Source organism: Dermacentor albipictus, chromosome 1 (genome assembly GCF_038994185.2).
Source record: "Dermacentor albipictus isolate Rhodes 1998 colony chromosome 1, USDA_Dalb.pri_finalv2, whole genome shotgun sequence".
In the NCBI taxonomy this organism is placed as follows: domain Eukaryota; kingdom Metazoa; phylum Arthropoda; class Arachnida; order Ixodida; family Ixodidae; genus Dermacentor; species Dermacentor albipictus.
Genome location: NC_091821.1, coordinates 499096751 through 499119959, shown reverse-complemented (window position 1 = coordinate 499119959; position 23209 = coordinate 499096751). Strand labels below are relative to the sequence as shown.

The 23209-nt window shown below is 44.4% G+C and overlaps 1 protein-coding gene across 5 annotated transcripts in view; it reads right to left on the bottom strand.

Annotated features, from left to right (window-relative positions):
* LOC135920358 (rootletin-like) overlaps nt 1–23209 on the bottom strand; it is a 380210-nt gene that overhangs the window by 196242 nt on the left and 160759 nt on the right. For all 5 annotated transcript variants that reach the window (XM_065454609.2, XM_065454610.2, XM_065454613.2 and 2 more), the window contains one exon: nt 22285–22433. In XM_065454609.2, coding sequence (XP_065310681.1) covers nt 22285–22433 — 149 coding nt within the window. The remainder of the gene's footprint in view (nt 1–22284; nt 22434–23209) is intronic.

The following is a 23209-nucleotide window of genomic DNA, read 5'->3' as shown; positions in this document are numbered from 1 at the left end:
CCGGGCCTGATGGTTTGATCTTCAGTGATGGAAACGGCACTTAGTCCTTTGGAGCAGCTTTCCAAGGGGGACAAATCGCAGTTTGGAGCAGAAATATTTGCTTTCAAAGAAGAAAAATTTTGTTTGGAGCAAGAAAAAAATGCTTTGGAGCACTAACTTACTGCTCTGGTGCAAAGAGGAAGTTCTCTATAAGTTAGTACTTTCTGAAACATTGCTTTGAATATGTATTATACCAAAATGCAGATATTTCTTTTTCTTTAACTTGCTGTTCCATTTCATTGTTGTTATATAAGATGAAGATAAGCGCAAACTTAAGCCTAATTTTCAACAACGTAAATTGCAGTGTGTATGTCATCAATGTGCCTATACGTGTTAATTGATTTCCACGCGCTAAATAAGATGAACAGTCGGTACAGAGTTGGAGCGACTGGACGGTTGCAGCCTAAAGATAGAATTGCGCGGGCATATACCAAACTGGCATCGCCATAGGGCCGGAACCTTACCACTGCCATATCACCCGCCCAGGCCTATCACTTTTTCGTCGCTCACGTCAACATAGAAATCTGCTACACTTGGTTTTTCACATGAAGTAGTACTTAGTAGAGCCACATTAGATTAAATGTGTGAGTGTTTTGTAAAGCAGCACCAAGAACTAAACCACTGGCATGATCACCAGCAAAGAACCTACGGCATTTCGTCTCGCAGAGGAAAAGCAAATATCGGGCATCTTAGCGAAGCAGCTTGGGTGGCTTGCAAGTACTGCGTTTTGTTTACTATTCGCACTGAAAAAACGGAGAAAACCAGTTCAATTAAGCCCACGTTATTCGTGTTGTAAAAAATTAGCGCACTATGACGAGCTGTAGCCAGGTCACAGGCGCCGCCGGTCGTTGTTTTGCGGTGGTCAACAAGATAGGCCTACCGTCTCGTTCGGCCGTATTTTAATGGGGGCAAAATGCAAGAACGTGCATTGGGTGCACGTAAAAGAAGCCCAGGTAGTGAAAATTAATATGGAGTTGCACACCACTATGTGCCTCATAATCGAACCACGGCTTCGGCACCCCCCCCCCCCCCTTCAAAAAAGAAGTGCATGTAAAAAGAGCAGCTACGAGTCGGCGCAGGCCTGACGTAATACCTACCATAAACGACAATATTGTGCAGCATGTAGCAGGATTTCCCTCACGGCGCAGTTTGGCACAATTGACGCAGCACTTCCATTACTGGAACTTGATAAGTTTAAAGCACGAACAAAGACAGGGCGACAAGAAACACAAACAAGCACTTGTCTGTGTTACTTGTTACTTTGTCTTCGTTCGCGCTTTAAACTGATTAGACTATGGAATACCAACGAGCTTAAACTGCCACCCTTCTAAGTTTAATCTTGATGCTTTGCGAGTAATGGCACTGTGGTCAGCTGCAATGGCGACGATACTAGTGCAGTACACAAAGCTGTTATTGCACTTCAAGAATAGCAAATTTAGGAAACATTACAACCTACTTGAGGTTTTCAATTGAAACATGTAATTGGACTTCTAAATGAGACTTATAATAGACAGTTTTAGTTCAGCATATGCCATACCAATGACTACGCCATAAAATTGCGGGTCGTCACTGCGCATGCGCACAACCCTAAATGACTCACAGTGTATAGCATGCGCACACTATTTTTCAGAGCTAGCATTACCATCTTTGCGTGGTTTACGTAGTCTGCCCCATTGCAATCAAATTTGGTGTTGCTTTTGTAAAAGTCACTTACTTCGTAGCAAATGACTAAACGGCTTTTGCTTAGTCTCAGGCCACTTCGACAACAGAATACAGTTGAACCCGACTATATCGAACCTGTTTACATAGAATTATTTAGTATATCGAACAATTTCTGAACATGGTATAGTTACAATGAGTATATATAGCAAAAATTACGCTTACATTGAACAAAAATAGTAGCGACCCCCGATATATCGAACAAGTGGTGCAAAAGTGCCTCAGAAGTTGGCTTTCCCTCGCGGTGGTGCGGAAACCCGGTGGCACGGCTCCATCCAACCACTCTCCCTACCGTGACCGCACTGCGTCGGGCGAGCTGTCGTCCCCCTCCCTGCGAAAAATGATCCTGGCCCACCCGCAGCGCTTGCTCGGACAGCTAATCAGAGGCTCTTGCACCCTCGTTGTGCAAGATGGTGCAAGTGCAGGTTGTCTCGCTGCTTTTCTAGTTAATTGTTTTTGCGCCTTGTGGGCCTTCTCCTGCAGTGTTGCTGTGGTGAAGCGACAGAATTTAATTTTCGCCGTGAAGCTTGAAATCACAAATCGGATACAACGCAGTGAGAAGTCGGATGACCCCGCAGCGTGCAAGATTCTGAGGAGCACTCTCAGCCCGATCTTGAATAAGGGGGAGATTAGGGCTAAAGCGGACAAATTCGTGACCCGATGCTCGTGGCGCCTGACACGTATGCACAGCCATGTACAAGTCGTTCATCCGAAATTGCTTCAGATGCGCTGGCTTCCGTGTGCCCAGTGGTAACCATAAATTCTGATGAGCGCGAAGAAGCCGCTGCCGGTGTTGCTGCAGTTTGGAACAAGGTGTCAGAATTTCCGGAAGCTGTTGACGAGTCAATGATCGACGAGTTTGCGAGTGCAAATGATGGTGCCGAGACCACAAGAGAGCCCGGAAACGGAGACTACATTGCCGACATCGTATCAAGCACAAGTGATAGTGGGCACAATGAGGAAAGCAACGACGGTCCTTTGCCCATATCCTCCAAGGTGATTTGTGCACTCGCACTAGTCCAGTGCTTCTGCACAAATGTGGAAAGTTGCGGCCTCAGCCGCTCCGACTCCTTAGACAATGTGGAGAAGTGAGTGCATCGCAGGCAGTGAAATTGCCCAAGCAGAAGAAAATACAGGACCATTTCACGCGAAACTAAGCTAGTTTCATCAATAAAGTGGTTTTATAGATGGTCTGTGCTTATATGATGTCCAACTCTTTAGCAGGCTTGTATTTATTTATTTATTTATTTCAAAGTACCTTACAGGCCCCAAGGGGAGCATTGAGTGAGGGGGGGCGTCATTTAACAAATGACAAGAGAAAACAGATACGTGAGCGCTAAAAAATGTGAAAGCTAAACATTTTTCTAGTGATCACGTGCTTGCAAAACAGTGTAACAAATAAAAATGCTAAATCAATACAAAGAGTTGTCGGGAAAGGAATTGTGCCCTGTATTGAACTGATAGGCATTCTTTTTGCAAGTTCGATATAGCCGGGTTCGACTGTATTATGGATAACTTTGTGAAATTTTCAAGATCGCTTCTCATTTTGAACGCGTCGAAGACAGAAAATTCGAGATGTCCGTGCCACCTATCGCTGTAGTCGGGAGATAGCCGCGGTGACAGCATATGGCCCCTGAGATTGGAAGACCTTGCAGGCCACCTAAAACTGTAACAAACATACACTGCTGAGTGCACACTAAACTAACCAATATGTTAAACTTTTAATTTCAAATTACCAAGCATAATTTTTCCCTTAGGATTGCATTCAGAACTGAGGGGACCCTCCCTTCCCTTCCAGTTAACCAAGAATTCCAATTAAGCAACTTCAAATTATCGGGAGTTGACTGTACTGCCAAATAAATCTGCGATGTGTCTTGCTATTTTTTTCTGCGTCTTGTTCAATTTGACCCACAGGATAATTTGATCAGTTTCATCGGTCCCATTCAGGGTTGAATTGATGGAAGTTGACTGTATTTGATATCCAATTCGATATTCAAAGTTAAGTATTTGTATTTGGTTCATATCATAAACCTTTTATTTCGTAGGCCCCTAGTTTATGGTAGCCAGTATTGCAGCTGTGCAAGCATATAGAGAGAAAAATATGTGCATTCACATGTCAAGCAACAATGCAATAAATATGTAAAATTTTTAAAAAAAGTTGCAGTTTCGCTTGAAAGGCGAAGCATTGATTGCTATAACAAATTAGTTGACAGCTATGCTAGGATAGTAGTTTTATTGGCTGTATAAAGCTGTAAACATAGGCATACTAACCAAATTAACAAGCACGATGTCACACACGCTCAAGCACATATCAGACGACCACGAAAACTCGCTGTCGAAATGCTGGAGTGAGTAAGCGCGGCAGCATCAGCGAGCGAATTGACTTTCACGCTGCCGCTCGGATCAACGCGAATTAATCTGCAAAAACACAGCATAGCGCAGACTCTGTACCCGTTGCAGATGGCTTTCAAGATACAGTGGCCCGACCGGGTGCATGCAGACACCCAGGCTGCCCATAGTAGAATGCGCCCGCTCCTCCCTACCCTCCCCCCGGAACCTTCCAGCACGCTTCCTTCCACTTTTTTTCTTTGTGTGCACGAGATTAAGCTGCGATTACATCCTCATCCTCACACGTTCGCTGCGGCACGCAGAGACAATTTTATCGCCCTTGGACTTAATATGGGACCTCACGGCGACAGCGACGGTGATGGAATAAATGCGCCTGGAGTGTCCATATAGTTCCTATCACAATAAAAGGAAAATGTCTTCACAAAGAGGTCACCAAAACAATTGACACTGCACCTAACTGCTTAGTAAGCACTTTGATCTATTGCTTCGAGGTCAGGTCATAGCCTACAAGGAAGAGCCGATGAACAGGAAAATAGCAAACATGGTTTTTACAGAAAGAACAACCTACATGGAAAACAGATCAGTCAACCATGAATAAATCAAGACATTTTCAAGAGTGTGTTGTATGCGCTTAAACCTAGAAGATGACATGCACCATACATAATTATTTTATTGCTATAACATTTATATTGTCATTCCAGGTGAATTTTCGGCATTGCCATGATATTTCGTATATTTTTATATATTTTATACCTAAGACGTATATGCAAGGTAAATGCAATACTATGCAACCGCCAAAGTTGCTCAGGCCAGGTCTATGAACTCGACTGATTTATTTTTTAGAAGTGTTGAGAATTTACAGCGCACGAGCAAGATACAAGCATTTTATTCACAGTGCATGCCCTTTATCCCAAACCTTCTGAATATTAAAAAGCACAAAATTATATTAGTGCTCACAATCCGAAAATAATGCAATTGCACTGATGCCACTCTTTATGGACAGTGCAGTGGTGTGCTAAGCTGGGGTCGGGTGGGAATGCTCCAAGTCATTTAGTGGTAATTTTTGGAACAGATAAAATTTAATTGTGGAGCAGATTGGAGCAGTCTGTAAAACACACATCTTATTATTGGAGTAGTCTGGAGCATGCAAATTGTCCTTTAGAGCATGATTATAATTAAGTGTGTAACAGTCACAAAACCTTGTACCTGCAGCATTAAAGAAGTGCTGAAGAGCAAGCTAAAGGCATTCGTCAAACTATTATTTAGGGGTGTGCAAATAGTGAATAGTACACTTAAAATCAAATGAAGAAAAAAAAGCTGAATATCAAATCAAATATCAAATACCAAAAATGTTCTTACAAAATTTAATGGTTACTAATTTCGGGCAAGAAAATATGACGCTGCACATGCTGAAGAGCCTCCCAGCATTGCACAACAAGAATGTAGGAGGCTATCAGTAACTGGGGTGCATAGAAATCAAGATATACACTATGGTCTTCTCTTATTAAGGGGAACACCAAATCAGTATACCAGCATTGATTACAGCTGACTTCTAGTACAGCCAAACCTCGATATAACGAACACGGATAATATATCGAATTATTGCGCATATTGAACACTTTCTATATAACCTGGAAAATCACATGCATTTTTAATTTTTCATTTCGAACAGGGTAGGACGTAAAATGGATATATCGAACTCTGCCACCCCAGACCACGTGCACTCTGTTGACAGGCGGCAAGCTTTCCCACAACATCCTCAAAGATAGCGGCGGCGCGATGGGCGTTCTTGACTGCTGCGCACTATAGCTGCACACTGTAGCGGCGTACACCTTCAGTGGCTTGGCTAGTTCACGGCCAGTCTCGACGCGCTCGAGAGCACGCGCGCGCGTCGAGACCGACCGCGGCTAGTTCGACAACGTCAACGACGCATTGCATTTGTCGCACTGACTCCTCCTTGGTGCCGTGCTCTGCGCCATCCAGCCTCGCGAGAACTGGTGGTTTACATCCGCAAAGACACGCAACAGCGTGCGCTCACTGGGCTCACTCATAGACCCTTTGGAAGACGCCACCTTGTTATTGACAGTGTTTCAAAATGCTTTGATTGACGGACATGGAGATCGCAGCAAAAATAGCGGCCAAATGAGGACACTGCCGAGGTTGATCCCTCAAGCGCTGATGTTGCCCTGCTCCCAATTTCAACTGAGGCTGTAGCTGCTTTGGCCCTTCTATGCCAGCACCGGACTATCGCTTGTGGATTGTTTAGATTATGTTGAGGACTCCTTGTTTAAGCACAGGGCTGCCAATAAGAAGCAGACTACACTGCTGCAGTACTTTCAGCCAAATAAATAATTTGTGTTAAGCTTCAAGTGAGTATTTACTGCGCCACGATTGGGGGGTGATCAGGGATCATTGTTCGGAGAGCGCGATTGGCCTCGACCGCGTTGACTTCGCACGGCTGACAAAGTCGGCATGGCCTACGCTAATTGCGTGCAGCACAATCGACTGCGCGCTCCCGGCTGCCTGGGATTAGCCTAGAGCTGCGTCACCCCGCGTGACAACACTGAGCGGTATAAATCACCCCTGAAGACATGCCGCACCAGTGGGCTAGAGAGCACCACATCTGGATGTATGTTTAACAAGCCATTATGCTTCATGATCTAGGTTAGTGGGCATTATCCAGCCGATTGCTTCCGTGATGACAACCGGTTTTTACTGCTGCTGCCTTGCCCACGATGCATGAGAATGCTTATTAAATGTGTTCTTGGCACCCCTGTCGATCTGTTGGTTTGTGTAGACATGGAAGCTAACCCCAGATCCGGACCCACAACTGAGGAATTAATAATTGAACTTCTTTATAGCCAAACGTTATTCAGGAGAGGCTTGACACTACTGAAACAAAGCTGAAAAAGTTCGACGAATCAAGAGCAAAAATTGAGGAATTCGGAACCAACGTCAATAGTATGGAAAAAAGCATCATGAGCATGCAAAAGAATCTTACGGACTTAGAGAACAGGGCAAGACGTAATAATCTTGTTATATATGGTGTCAGAGAACAAATGAATGAAATCACAGAATCACTTACAGAAACCATAGTTAAAAAAATGTTCAGTAAACACTTGGCATTCATGTATCGTCAGTGGAATGAATTCACAGAATAGGATGCAAACAAGGAACTAAACCCTGCCCTGTAATACTAAAGTTCACTGACCACCGTGAAGAAATGTATGTCTTGCAAAACTGTTCTAAATTAAAAGAAAAAAATATCTCTCTGAGAGGACTATTCACTAGCCACTAGTCAAATTATAAAGCATCTCTGGGACAGTGCGCGCAGCAAAAGCTGGCCGGCAGCAAAGTAAAGCTCCTTTACAATAAGATTAAGATTAACGACGAACTTTTTGAATAGGATAGCATGCCAAACAAAAGGATTCCGACAGCTCGTCCGAAACGGTCAGAATGAAATGAGAGCAAAGCACAAAACATATTTCCGTTCATTAATGTTAACGCCCATGACCCGGACATAGTCGTAATAACAGAAGCTTGGCCAAACTCTAGTATTAGCGAGTCTGAAATAAGCCCAGCTGGTTACCGCATATATCAGAATGACAGACACCCGTGGTGGTGGCGTCGCAACCTTTTTTAAAGAGTCAATACAGGAGACAAGATTACCGATATTTCCAAAACAAAATGTCATCATGAAGTTATTCCTGGAAGAAATTAACATTATGACAGAGGGTTTTTACCGACCCCCAGGCACCGATGACTCATTTATTAAACAATTGAATGAAGTTTTGTGTTCTTAAAGGAACATTTCGAGTAGCATACTGCTTGCTGGCAATTTCAACATGCCGTCCATCACTTGGGTGGACGATTTTCCATATGCTCTTTCTCAAACAGCAGAACCACTTGTCGATCTAATCTTTCTTCATGACCTTACCCAATTAGTGAAACAGCCCACCCGTATTCACAATGTGTCATTTATAGTAGACTTGTTTGTCAGCACAGCGATTCTTCAACGAAACCCTAAAATCTACATTTTTGAGGGCACTTCAGATCATAAGATGGTATGTCTCTCAATGCAACTGAGTATTCTCCAGAACAAGAAACACGTGAATGTGTTTTCCCTGTCTTTTTTCTCATGCTTGTGATGTTGATGTGTTACATGCACTGGATAGCTCATTTTCCAGCTTTTTTACTCTTTGCGATTATAACCAATGTTGTGTAAACCAGGTAAGGTGCTTTTTCAAGGATTTAGTTTTAAAACGTGTTAATGACTTCGAATTCTATAGGCGAAAGATACTGCGCAATTCTTACCCGTGGAAAAACAAACAAATCATCCGACTTGGATGAAAGTTGAAATCAGCACAAAAACAGCATAACGAACACCAGTCCACGGCTAACACAAACAAACTGAACAGCTTGCGCGCTCTACTGAAAGACAGCATGAAGGAGGCAAAAGCTCATTACCAAAATGTGTCCTTGAAAAATTTGTTGAGTTCATCCCCACGAAAATTTTGCCGTCACATTGCTCCCAAAAAAAAACAAACCGCGTATAGCATGTGCCTGAACGAAGTAGTCACAACTGACAAATCTGACATTGCAAACACCCTTAATGATTATTTTCATTGCATGTTTACATGTGATGATGGCTTAAACCCATATTTTAACCACTATGATGACCTTCCGGCTATTGATAACATTTTGGTTCAAGAGGAAGGTGTACTTTCGCTGTTACTAAACTTAGATGTTAAGCACTCACCTAGTGTAGATGGCTTAAGCTGTTGTTTAATAAGGCATGCCAAATGGTGCGCAAAATACCTGGTTCTCATATTTAACAAATCACTGGCATATGCTGAACTTGCCACCGATGGGAAATATGGCCAAATAACACCTATACCGAAAACTAACAACCTGTCGCAACCCGCATCATTTAGACCTATTTCACTAGTGTGCACATGCGGCAAATTACTGGAGCATATCACTTCCAAGCACATCTCAGTTTTTCTTGATAGTAACAAAGTAATTGATATGCGGCAGCACGAATTTCGAAAAGGGCTGTTGACAGTAACCCAACTGCTTGAAATAGTTCATGATCTCGCTGCAGCATTAGATAACCATAGCCAGGTCGACAAAAGCCTTCGATTGCATGTCTCATCCCAAACTGTTACTAAAGCTGATATCACTACTTAAAAATGATACCCTGCTAGCATGGATAGAAGCTTATCTCTTATGCTGTTGTCACAAAGTTAAGACTGATAATGTGTCCTCTAAATCTGTTTCAGTTGAGTCCGGAATCCCTCGGGGATTGGTTCCTGGAACACTCTTTTTTTTAAATCTTAATTAATGACATTGCTGGTGAAATCCCTGTCAAAACCAGGCTCTTCGCACATGACTGCGTAATTTATGATGAAATCTCTAGTTCCAAAGATCAGGTTGGCTTAAACACTTCTTAGGCCAAAATACAGGAATGGTGCGCCACATGGCAAATGACCATAAATCACAAAAAGACTGTAGCAATGACATTAACTCACAAAAAGGAACCATTACATTTCAGATATTGCCTTAACACCCATGCCCTAGCCCTAGATGTAGTATAATGTTATAAATATCTTGGAGTAAAAATTACAAGCGACTTGTGAAGGAACAAGCACACAGCATACCTATATTGAAAAAAAGGCAATGAAATAACTTGGATACCTGAGAAGAACATTGGCAAAATCAACATGCCACATAAAACTGTTAACATACTAAACGTGTATTAGGCCGATACTGGAATAAGCTGCCGCTGTTTGGGACCCCTAAATGCAGACGAACATCACCAAACTTGAAAAGGTGCGGCGCAAATCAAGATTTATCTATAACACATATAACTGGCACGCATCCCCAATGCAGCTCCTACTTGACACATAAGTGGAAAGCCTGGCCTCAAGGCATTACCAGGAACAGATGAAACTGTTTTACTTGCTTTTTCATGACCAGCTAGGTATCAATAGAGCACATTGCATCGACACTGCTAACCCGCGCAAAGCGCGTTCTTTTCACCCTAAAACGGTTAAGGCATATTCCTGCAAGACACATTTTTAACGAGTCGTTCTTCCCATGAACAGCTCGGCAGTGGAATACTAATGAATCCCTAACATTGACAATACCTAATCCCTAACTACAGTAACAAATTAATATCCTAAGGCACCAATATTTCTATTTGGGGACTTCAATTATTCAGCTATCAGCTGGCCATTGCTTTCAGTGTCGAATGGGTCTCCATATAAAGAACAACAATTTTTAAACACTGTACTTGATTTCAACCTTCACTCGACCATAACTTGCCCTACCAGGGGTAATAATATGCTCGACCTCCTACTAATTACGTGCCCTGACGACATAAAAACCGTTAATACGCTCCCCAGTCTTAGTGACCACAATCTAATTCATATTTCTATCGCCACTCCTCTGAAAAAAGAAATCGCCTACTCAGAAAGTAATCACAGATTACAAGAGAGGATATTTTGGTGACATTAATTTCGTACTCACCAATTTCTCAGTTAACTTCAGGAAGACAAACCTAACTCGAAGTGTCAATGCTTATTGGAAACTTTTTAAGACTACAATGCTCAATTTCAAGAACAAATACATCCCTACTATACTTATTAAATCCGATTCTAACTGCCAATGGTTTAACAGACAGCTTAAAATACCATGCAACCGCAAGAAACGCCTCTACAGAATGGCTCACATAAGCTAAAGTGCAACGTCTTCATAGGCTCATGCGTTAAACAATACCTAAACGAACTTAAAGCTGCAAAAAGCAAATTCTTTTCCGGCGACCTACCATCAATGCTTCAAACAAGCCCTAACAAATTTCGGTGCATGCTTTCCCCAACATCACAACCTAATCAAATAGACCTCACAAACACTAACGGACACCCTGTTGATGCCACGCATTGCACTTATGCTTTAAACGACCATTTTTCATCTGTGTTTTCCGCTGCCAATAATACCACTGATACAGGAACACTGCCCGATTCTGCCTCTACAGCAATGCCAGGAATTGAAATCTGCTCATAAGGAATAGTTAAACTGATTAACGATTTTAAATTTTCATCCTTGGCCAGCTGTGACAATATTAACAGCAAATCACTAAAAGGTACCATATCACTCTCAAGCCAGATACTACACTTCATCTTCACGCAATTATTACAAACAGGAAACGTCCCTGAAGATAGGAAGAAGGCTCAGGTTATCCCAATTTTTGAAACAGATAATAGTAGCGGGATCCCAGCAAACTACTGTCTTATATCCTTAAACAGCATACCATCGAAAATGCTCGAACATATCATAGCTTCAAACCTAATGACCTATCTGGAATCCATAAATTTTTTTCTTTCATCACCAACACGGTTTCCGGAAACAGTTGCGTGAAACTCAACTGGCAAAATTCACAAACGATATACTACATTACATAGACGAAAACCTTCAAATTGACACCATATTTTCAGATTTTTCTAAAGCATTCGACTCCAATTACTTTCTAAATTGTGCAACCTTGGAATCCCTCCCAACATAATTTCAGGTTTGAAAATTTCTTAAAAACCGGAAGCAGTTCACAACCACTAATACTAACTACAATTCGCCTGTCTCTGACGTAACGTCAGGCGTACCCCAGGGTGCCTGTCTCTCCCCGCTTCTCTTCCTAATATACATAAATGATTTGCCCAATAACATACTAACCAAGTTAAGACTCTTTGCCGATGATTCCATTTTATACTCTCCCATCCATAATCCAGACGACAGCACTACACGTCAACATGACCTAGGAATAATTGCAACTTGGTGTGATAAATTACTCATGCCATTAAACTAAGGGTGTGCGAATATTCGAAATTTCGAATACGAATCGAATATTTTCCTTATTCGAAGCGTATTCGATTCGAGGAAGGCATATTCGGAAATTCTCGAATATTCGAGGACGGCCGAATAACGGTAGAAACGGCGAATATCAGGACAGACTGCGATAAATTTAGCAATTAACGAATGATATGCTCGCTCCGCATTCTCCTAAGAATATGTTTGTTCACTAAGAACTTCGCATGATCCGCTCATTATCTGTAATCTCTGTTTCAGTCTATGTACATCACGCCGTGAGACATGATCAGTTTCGGTTTCTTTTTTACCGAGCTTAATTCCAGGACTCTTTCATAACGATATATGATGTACTTTCGGGTTTTGTAAGTATACGCAATAAAATATTCAGTGTGTATATATGTATGTATGTACAATATGAGTGTATGGAATGCTTCTGACGCTCTAGTGATGAACAAGGAGAAGACACATTTGGCACCTGCCCCTCAGAGGGAAGTTACAGACTATGCGAAGAAGCCTATTCTGGAAAGGAGAAAGGATCCTTGCGAGTGGTGGCAGTCCATTGGCCGCTTCAAATACCCGCTTTTAAGTGCACTCGCACAGAAGTACTTGGCCATCCCTCTCACCTCAGTTCCTAGTGAAAGATTCTTTTCTACCGGTGGAAATGTTGTCACAATGCATAGAGAGCGCTTACTTTCTCAACATGTTGAGCAGTTAATTTTCCTTCACAATAACCTGTAACAAGCGCATTACCTAACTGAGAGCATTACTTGACATTACCTGAGTGCACTACATATAAGGAGCGCCTCTTTAACTTGAAGCAGCCTTGTAAAATGCAATATTATTTTCAAAGGGGTAATAAAAAAACTATTGTTATATCGTTTTGAACTTTTTAATACTACACACATATTCGATATTCGATTCGATATTCGAAGGCAGTTTCTTGTCTTATTCGTGTTCGATTCGTATTCGAAAATTTCAATATTCGCACACCCCTACATTAAACCTTACTAAATGTAAGATGATGTCGTTCACCCCCAAAATCAGCACAGCACATTACACCCATAGGATCAAGTATTTTCCGGTTAGCCGTACATCGTCACACAAATATCTCAGAGTGCATATGTCGCCGTCGCTATCATGGTCAACCCATACTCAATCAATCCATGCAGAAGCCTCGTGCACACTTGGATACATTCGCCGAAAATTGAAATTGACAGAAGAAAGCTAGGTTATCAAACCTTTGTACGACTGAAACTCGAGTATGCTTGTTCAATTTGGCACCCCTCACAAACTTATCTTACTAACGATTTAGAAAGGATCCGAAACTGCGCTGCCCGTTTTATATGCTCCCAGTACTCAAACGATACCAGTATCACCGCACTGAAAGAATCGCTGAATCTGCCATCACTTGAATGTTGTGGTATTGTTTCCTGACTGTGCCTTATCCATGGTTTTTTCTATCCACCTCAATCACGACATTTCCTCCTGCAACCATCACATCGAACTTCATCCTACATAAACCACAGCCACCCATAGCACCAATCAACGGCTGAAGTTCTGCCATGAATAACTCATTCTTTCCCAATGGTATAACACTATGGAACAACCTACCTGATAATACAGTCACGTGCAGTAACTGACAAACTTTTCACAATATGCTAAACAATCACATGTGGCAATCTAACTGAATATACTCGTCCTATGCCATCTTAAAATGATCTTTTTTGTCCTGCTTTGTAACATTGTCATTGCTCTTGGATTGTCTACCTTCTGTAGTGTGTTTTTTTCTTCTCTTTGAGTTTTTGTTAAATTCTATATTACACCTTGTACGCCCCCCCCCCCCCCTCCTTAGTAATGCCTTTGGGCCATTAAGGTGAAATAAATGAAATGAAATGAAATGCCTTATCTACTGATATCGTACAATGCAAAAACGTTTTGTTGTACTCTTCCACGTTGTCATGAAATTTTCTCTCCATATTGTTACTTGCTTTTTATTTTGTTTTTTTAGTGGAGTTTAGACCACGGCATCAAGTTGCATTGTCTTTATTCTCTTGTCTTGTAATGTTCGTTATTCCTTTTATGCGAAGCATATTACGAGGGCTCAACCCAGCTCCTCAGGCGCGGTGGTGACCATGAAATCACGTGACACCGTGACGTCACGACAGAGGAGAAGTGGCTTTGGCTCAACTCTTGCAAGACGGGCTGGGTGGGAATCGAACCAGGGTCTCCGGAGTGTGGGACGGAGACGCTACCACTGAGCCACGAGTACAACGCTTCAAAGCGGTACAAAAGCGCCTCTAGTGAATGCGGTGTTGCCTTAGAAACGCGCTGTTTCTAAGGCGTGCGTCTCTTGCTCAGGCGCACATTTCGTTGCCGCGCCGAACGCTGCTTTGCTCGACGCTCACCGCGTCCAATGCGGGGCGCGTAGTCGCTGCCCTGTAGCCCATTGTCTTACACCCCTTGGCGGGTCGACGGGAACGCTGTCGCGTTCCACTCTTGAAGGCGAAGAAGTAATGCATGAGTTGTTTCTTCGTCTAGCCGAACCAAATATAGCCAAGCAACAGCAGTTCACCAGGCTAAACAGTGGTTCAACAACTAAAATAAAGGCTAGTATGCTTCGCATCCTGGGCTTAACCTTACCTAAGCCACAGCCATTTTTTTATCTGTTCCATTATTCTTAGAAAGCTTGGTAGAATGTGCTAGTTAGTCCTCATGGCGATTTGATTATGGTGATACGTCCATTATGATCCCATGAATGAAATGTCGCAATGTCACGTTTGCTTTGTACGTCTACTCTTGCCTAAAGCCTGGCACTCAGGTTGGCAGTATTCTTATAAATAGATACAGTTGAACCCGGATATATCGAACCCGCATATCTTGAATTATTGGCTATATCGAACGCACAGATTACCCCCTTGAAAATACTATGTAAACATATAGGACAATTGGGTAGTATATCGAATTCCATTTTCGCCGGACAGTTGATACAGTCGAACCTCGATATATCGAACAGCGCAGTGATCGCAAAATAGTTCGATATAGCCAGAATTCGATATATAAAATCGCGTAGAAAACGCTTCAAAAACTAGCACAAATCAATTAATGAACCAATCGTGGCGCAATAGATACTCACATGAAGCTTGAAACAAAGTGTTTATTTCGTTCGCTGAAAGTACTGAAGCAGCGTAGCCTGCTTCATATTGGCAACTGCGTGCTTGACCACGGCGTCCTCAACGTAGTCCAAACGATCCACAAGAGACGGTCCAGTGCCTTCTATTGCGCCGCAGTAGCGGCGTACAATGGCCAAAGCAGCTACAGCCTCAGTTGCAGTCGGGAGCGGGGCAACATCAGCGCTTGCTGGATCAGCCTCGGCAGCGTCGTCGTTTGGCCGCTCTGCAATCACTTCTGCCGCGATCTCCACGTCTGTTAACTCCGCCACTGTTCCGGTGCTGTCGTCACCGCCAACGAAGTCCTCAATGCACATGCTGTGTGGCTCAGCACCGACAAAGCGCTCCAACTGGTTCCACGGCCGCCTCGATCACGCGCGCACGGCGGGGGCGCGGGCGCGCGTGATGGAGGCGGCCGGGCTGGCTCACGGCCGGGGAGCGCGCGCTTCCCTCGAGACCGACCGTGGCTGGCTCCAAGCCGCCGCGTGTGTACGCCGCTACGTTCAAATGGCGCCCTCGGCGCAACCGATGTGGGAGCTGTTGTACGCAGCAGTCTGGAACGCCCATCGCGCCGCCGCTATCTTCGAGAGTGTTGCGGGAAAGCTCGCCTCCTGTCAACAGAGCGCACTTGGTCTGGGGCGGCGGAGTTCGATATATCCATTTTACATCCGGCCCCATTCGAAATAAAAAATTCAAAATGCATGCGATTTTCCACGTGATATAGAAAGTGTTCGATATACGCAATAATTCGATATATCCGTGTTCGATATATCGAGGTTTGACTGTATATCAAACGCTGCACTGCGCCCCTGCAAGGTGCGCTTTTCCAAAAGACGTTTGTGTCTGGTCCTCAGGGGAGAACATTTCCACAGTCAGTCAGCAGGCTCCTCCTCTGCGCATGCACGGCCGTCGCCTAGCCACAGAGACGCAGAGCCTTTCCCCCGTTTTTGCACCCCACCGGCGCGAGCTCTCTCACTCCTCCTGTGCCGCCGGCGTGTGCATTGGGCAAGGTCATTGGAGCTCAGCGAAGAGAGTGCGCGGCATGGAGACGCATGGCGACGTTTCCAAACCACGCTTCCTGGGGAAAGGAAAAGAGAGAAAACCGGTTGCAAGAGAGGGGTCTGCCATGGTCGCTCGTGGGCCAGGGGAGATGAGAGCCAGAGAGGGCTCAAAAAACGAAGCATAGCGAAGCGGCGATTGCACCCACAGCGCCTTCGACTGCATATTCGCTAGTCTTTATCCCTGCTCTCTTCTTTCTTTTCCCTTTGTCGTTTCTTCGCAGCCCCGTTGACTGCCACTCGGCTAGGCTTCGCTCGGACTGCTCCATCTGCGCCTTGCGCATTTTTCTTGTGTGTGCCTGTGTTTCAATGTGCCGTATGTAGCATGTACGACTGCGGTAATCTCGTGAGCTATGGAATCCGCAGACATAAAAAAGAGGAAGAATCTGCACTTTGCAAGAAAGCTTGAGGTAATCCGGCGTGTCGAAAACGGAGAAAAGAAGTCCTCCATGGCAGACGCATTTGGCACTCCGCGCAGTACTTTAAGTACGTTGTTAAAGAAACAAGAAGGACATCAAGATTAAAACAGGTGAGGAAAGTCGCTCGGGAGCGTGTCGTGTGCGCCCTGCTGCTTTTGACAAAGTGGAAAAGGCACTCTATACGTGGTTTCTTGAAATCCGAGCAAAAATATTCCCGTGGATGGCCCGATGTTAATCGAAAAGGCCAAATGGTTTGCTATGGCTCTTGGCGAAGAGAACTTTTGCGGTGGCACTGGGTGGCTGCAACGGTTTAAAAACCGCCACGGCATTGTAGGAAAGGCCATTTCAGGCGAAAGTGGGGCTGTCAGCAGCCAGAAGATGCAACAGTGGCTTTCTGAGGAGTGGCCGAAGATCACTGCGAAGTTTTCGCCTGCAGAAATCTTCAATGCAGACGAAACTGGTCTCTTTTGGCAAATGTTGCCAAATAAGACACTGGCTCTTCATGGAACCTCATGTCACGGCGGTAAAATCAGCAAAGTACGCGTGTTGGTGCTGCTTGCGGTCAACATGGACAGCTCGTGCAAGCTATGGCCATTCATAATCGGGAAGAGCAAGTCACCGCGCTGCTTCAAAAACTGCAAACAGCTTCCCGTCCGCTACGGCTGTAATAGGAAGGCCTGGATGACACATCAACCTTTTGTTGAATGGCTGCAGGCTTGGGACACTGAGTTGGGCAAGTCGAGCCGCCGAGTTTGCCTTCTGGTAGACAACTGTTCAGCCCATCAAACGACTTGAAAGCTGCAGCACATGGAATTGAAGTTTCTCCCGCCAAACACCACAACGAGACTGCAGCCCCTCGACCAGGGTATCATAAAGGCATTCAAAGTAGGCTATAGGAAGCGACTTATTCAACGGCTCCTCGTAAACCTCTGCATGGGAACCAATCTCAAGACGGACATGCTCGGCGCGATCCAGATGATTACAGGCGCTTGGGACGACGTGAAGCAGGCCACGGTAGCCAACTGTTTTGGCAAGGCAGGCCTTGAAGTGGCTTAAGATGAATGTCCGGAAGCTTTAGATGACAATGAGTGCTTGGAGGATGCATTTCGTGACTAGTACAATTTTCCTGGCGCCGTCCTGTCCGAAGTGACTGTTGAGGACTTCATTAAAGCTGACAGCGAAGTTCAAGGGGTAGCCAACCTCGCTAATGAGGACATTGTGGCCGGAATAGCTGGCATTCAAGACGGCAATTCCAGCGACGACGAGGGCAACTGTGTTTTTGCAGAAACGCATCTGTGCACAGCCACTGAACGGGCGTCAGCATTCAGCCTGATTCGGCACTGTTGCGGTGAAATGGAAGGCACTAAGCTCTCACACCTGGACAGCCTTGAGAAGATTGTGACTAGTGTTTTCAACTTCTTTCCCAAGGGAAAAAGCAGCCCAAAATTAGTTATTTTTGTTCCGTGAAATAAAATGCTTTCATATTGCGTGCACAGGCTATGTGATTCGCGGCTGTTCCAATCGGTAAGCCACAATTTGCTATGATTGCGAGTGCTGTTTTAGCCTATATTTGTATATCGAATTTTCACTATATCGAACTATTTTTTGATCCCCTTCGAATTCGATATATCTGGCTTCGACCGTAAATAAATAAAAAATATGTTGTAATAAGCAGGTCTCAGCACTGAATATATCAACTAGTCAAAATCCGCAATAATTAAATCCCGTGACTATGAAATTCTATCAACAACGAAATATTTTCGTTTCCCCGGTGAATTTCTATGGGATTCAATACATTTCATACCTCTCGACAACAACATGTCAAGGTACTATAATCCCGCATCAACAAAATTTGCCGGAATATAACCCTGCATATTACATACTTGCGCAAGGGTAGCAGGCTCGAAAATGTGCTAAAATGCGATTGCTTTGCACTAAAATTGCGTAAAATACCACTACATTACACTTGCGTGTGCACCACCATTTTTGCAAAAACAACCAAGCGCCAGAAACACTCGCGCCAGAAACACATCATGGCCACCATCTTGTTTGTTGATCGGCTGTTTGAAGCGGCAGTAAGTTGCTACCGGCATGTGACGTTTTTTGCACACCTAGTGCAGTGTGTAATGTGCACCTCGGTCAGAAAAATGCAGCAGAAACAAGGAAATTGACATCCCACCAAGGTGGAATTGTTTATGGCACTTGAGATGGTGCTCGTAGCACGGAGTGCCATGCATCGGTCCGTGATTGAGCGATCGTCCGGGAATAGATATCCCTTGCTTCAAGAACACTGGTTTCGGTGCCACCTGACAGGCATCGCATGCAGATTCGGAGCCGGACATAGATTTGCGCGAAGAGGCCGTAATCTCGATCGACAGCCTTCGGGTATACAAGGTACGATCACTTTTGCACTGAACACCACACGTGTTGGCAACTACAGGTGACAGCGTGCACTGGAGAAATGCTGCTACATGTGTGGAGAGCTGTTGCTCTGCGTTCGATGCCGAGTTGGCCAAAATCTCGCAAAAGTTATTGTATCTCCGAAAGCAATTGACCGAGAATACTGCTCCACGGCAGTACTGCCACTGCTGATCAACGCATGCGGCGCACTTTGTACTGTCGGCAACGTGGTGCTATATCCTCAAGCAAGCTTGCAAAAGTAGGCTAACAAAATTTTGACAGTAAAGTTTCGTTTTGCAATGCATTAACTACCTGTGCTGTCTCATTTCACAACAAAATTCTTGCGAAAGCGGATTTTTTTCGCATTCCCTGCTGATTTTGTCAGTGAGAGGTTCAACTGTATTCGAAAAATCACATAGTGGGTATTCGATTCACGAATAAATTTGTTTGAATGTTTGCTATTCAATGCGATTTTATTCATGAACATTCATTATTTGCACACTCCTGCCATTTTTGTATTACCTGCTCGTGAAGTGACTGGAGTTGTTTTCCAAGAGAAGTTGTGAGGAAACTAGCGTTAGCGAACACCACCGTGGTTTATTCAAAGACATTTCTAAGTAAACTGACAACACTAACTAACTCAAACCAAGATTCTGCGGGCAACTGGCTTAGCTTTGCCACTCACTAGAAGCACTTGGACATCCGCAGTTCACACTTAGCAATAGAATCTAAGCCCACCCCGAATCAGCTAAATAGAGTGACACTCCTCCTCTCTGTGCCTTTCCCTTTCCGAATACCCTCTAAGGTTGCACTTTTTCATTGCATGTGTCAACGCGATATAGGGGTGTGCAATCGCCGCAATTGTGGAGCTGTGCACAAACGTCATGGCACCGACATGAGTCTAAAAGAAATCACAAATAAAGAAAAGGCACCGCCAGCAGCATGCGAATGCTCATGCGTGCATGTTTCTGCAGAAGTGGGACCAGCGCAATCACGTGACTCCACTCCACCCACAGAGGGGCCGCAAATCCCCAGCCCACTTGCCTGCCCTTGTTTGCCAGCTGGGGCAGCAAGATAAAAGAATGTGGCTACCTTTATTGCTATTTATGGCGTTTAACCCTTTCGCTGTCACGGACGTACCGGTACGTCATCGCGCTTCCCCCCCAAAACTGTCACTGACGTACCGGTACGTTCTCTATCGTGCGTTCAAAATTTCGCGCCAGAGCGCAAAGCTGGCGCTCCTGGATTGGCCACGCAATCTGTTGACTCTTTCTACAAGTTCGTATATTCGCCCCGACCTTTGTTACTCCACGTATTGAAGAGTACGGCGCGATGGCCACTCCCCACTTTCTCTTTGCTGAGTGGCGCGGTGGCTCCGTGTTCGCTGTATCATGCGTCGCGCGCCTGTGGTTATGGGTTCAAGGGTTGCTCTGCCATCTCCGCTGGTTTGAAGGTTTTTATTTTTCTTCTGTTGGTGTGCCTGCTACGGCGCGTCAAGTTGAGGCGCACGTGCCGATGCCTCTCCGAAAAGAGCGACTCGTTGCTGCTTTCGCTCTCTCGCCGCACCCTCGCTTTCGACTTGCAGCTGTAAACGTAAAGCCCTTGGAACTTTGTTTAGCCTTTTTCCATCTCTCTCTGTCATCTTGATCACGCAACGTCCCATTTATCTCCGTTGTGCGGGCGACTGAAAGCGCATCCCCCCTGCGCGCGGTTACTTTCGGATGGCTCAGCGCGCGGGACCTTCGTCTGCTCATTGGAGCGGTGGCTCAATTCCGAATCAGAATACGAGCCAAGCTCGGATTCGGACTCGGACAGAGTCGCATGCGAGGAAGAGGGTTCCGCATCGTCAGATTCGGATGTTGAAGGGATTTTACAGTCAGGCTGATGATGATGATGATGTTTACTAACAACAGCTGCAGAACACTGAAATGTGTATGTTACATTGACTATGTTATTTGTATACCAATCATAATCAAAAATAAATTGCTATGTTCATTCCCTGTTATGCTCGTTCCCTGAAACCAAGCCGACACTGGGGGTGCGTCACGGTCAGAAAGGTCCGACAGCGAAAGGGTTAATAGAGTGCGCTGTTTGTGCCCGCACCTGGCCGGAATACAAGAGTTATTTTTGCACATGCTCCAAGACCGACGACACAATGCCCTGGACCGCGGCGGTTACCTTTCGCCGATGCCAGCCAGAGACAAAGCTGCCAAAACTTTTCTGGTGCAGCGTGGCACGATTTCGGTCATTTTTACACTTTTGCTGCAATTTGGTACAAAAATTTGCTTCAGTATCCATATGGTGCAATAGATGCAGGATTCCCACCACTGGCTAAGCCATTACAGGCCCTCTAAGATGTGTGAAGGCTTTCCAGGGTGCCAGAAATTTTGACAAAGCTGCATGTCACACCCGCACTTAGTCAGAACACTGTCCAAAGAGTCCAAGCCCAATGCTAAACCTTGTTAACGCTGTCAGTGCCTTACCCTTCAGGCAAAACTGCCAATTTTTTTCATATTCTAAGCAATTATTCAGGATACAGCAATTATACAGACACTCAAGGTGTGTTTGAGCTGTCACTGTTGGCATTGCCGTCAGTCACCATGCTGTTCCAGGTAAGACACCTCATGCAACCATAGCCAGTGTGCCATACGTTGCAGTCATGTGCTCTGTCGAGTTCTGGAGTTGTGGCACATTTGAAATGGTAAAAAACGCAGCAGAACAGAACGTTCACTTTGGAACAGCCACACGCACTCCCCGCTGCTGGCTATGCCAGCATTGCGACAGCGAGTGCTCATGGTCATCAAGTGAGAACTGTTCACGTTTGTCTGTGCATGCACTCTACCACAAACATTTAATTAGCGCATGTTTACAACATTTTACACTGCCCATAAAGCTTTGAGCATTAATTTGTGTGATAGTCTAATACTTTGATATCGCTATCAATGCTCCGCCTTTTAGCCAAAACTGCGACCTTTTCGTGTGCATTCAGTTAAAAATCATCGAATGGTAGAAATTAAAGGCTAAATGACCACAGCTGTCACCACATGACAAAATGTGAGCAACATTACTATAATGATTCACAAGGTTGTTTGTAGCCTGAAGGACAAAGCTTGGGCAAATCCAAACATTGTTCATCATTCCAATGCTGTATGAACAGTTATACTGCTCCAAAAGTAGATGATGGTGACATAGTTTCTTTCAGTAATGGTAGTACGAAATTCTATGACTGATACCATGACAAATAGTATCGGCAAATAGTGCCTGTCTCACCTGCTCTTCGAGAATCCGGCTTGACAAGGCTTCATGCTCTGCGCGCAGCCGCTGCAGCTCGGTGCGGTGCTCACTTTGAACCCGGGCCAGCTCCTGGTCATGCTTGGCCAGTGCCTCCTGGTGCGCTGCTCTCTCTTCAGACAGCCGACCTGAGAAACAAGGTTTCCATGATGTGCTGGTACGTACAGGACGCCTCCTTGAGAAAAAAACACTAGTGATGGAAAATAGCTGTCATGTAGGGTTCTTTCTTTTCTTTTTTTTTTTTGAGCTGCACCAGATGTTTAAAAATTGACCTTGGCAATTGTAATACCCTTGTCACCGGGGCAGTCGACAGTCTTTCGAGCTGACTTTTCCCGAAAAAGAGTTCTGCTCACAGACACATGACAGGGAGCAATCTTTTTTTCAGAAGCGGTCTCTTCTGGAAGAGGAGTTTGTTGATCTCTTTTACAGCCGAAAAGGAGTAGCCTCAAAACCAGTGGGTGCCAGCAATGATCGCATATTAAAAAGGAAAGTAGGCAAATGCGTATATTTCTGTCGCCTAGGCTCGTCATAAAACATTACTTTATGTCTCGCAGAAGGTGTGGTAAACCCTTAATGCTCATGTATTAACCTAATGCCTATAATGCCTAATGTATTAATCAACATAATTATACTAATTACATTTTTCATTTGTTACTTTACAACACATTTTTACCTAGAAATTGTAGCTAGCGATTTCGCAAGGCATATCATATCCACTTCAAACGAATTCTCAGGATAGTACTTTCTGTATTTGGAGAAAAACTGGAAAGCAAAACTTTCTAGGCAATAAAAGATTGAAGTGAAACAGAGGTTCACGATTAAACTGAGAACCTCATTGGTATTCCGTATAACATAATGCCACTAATTCTTCAGCTTCTGCGGCAAAAAAATTACTTGGTTCTGT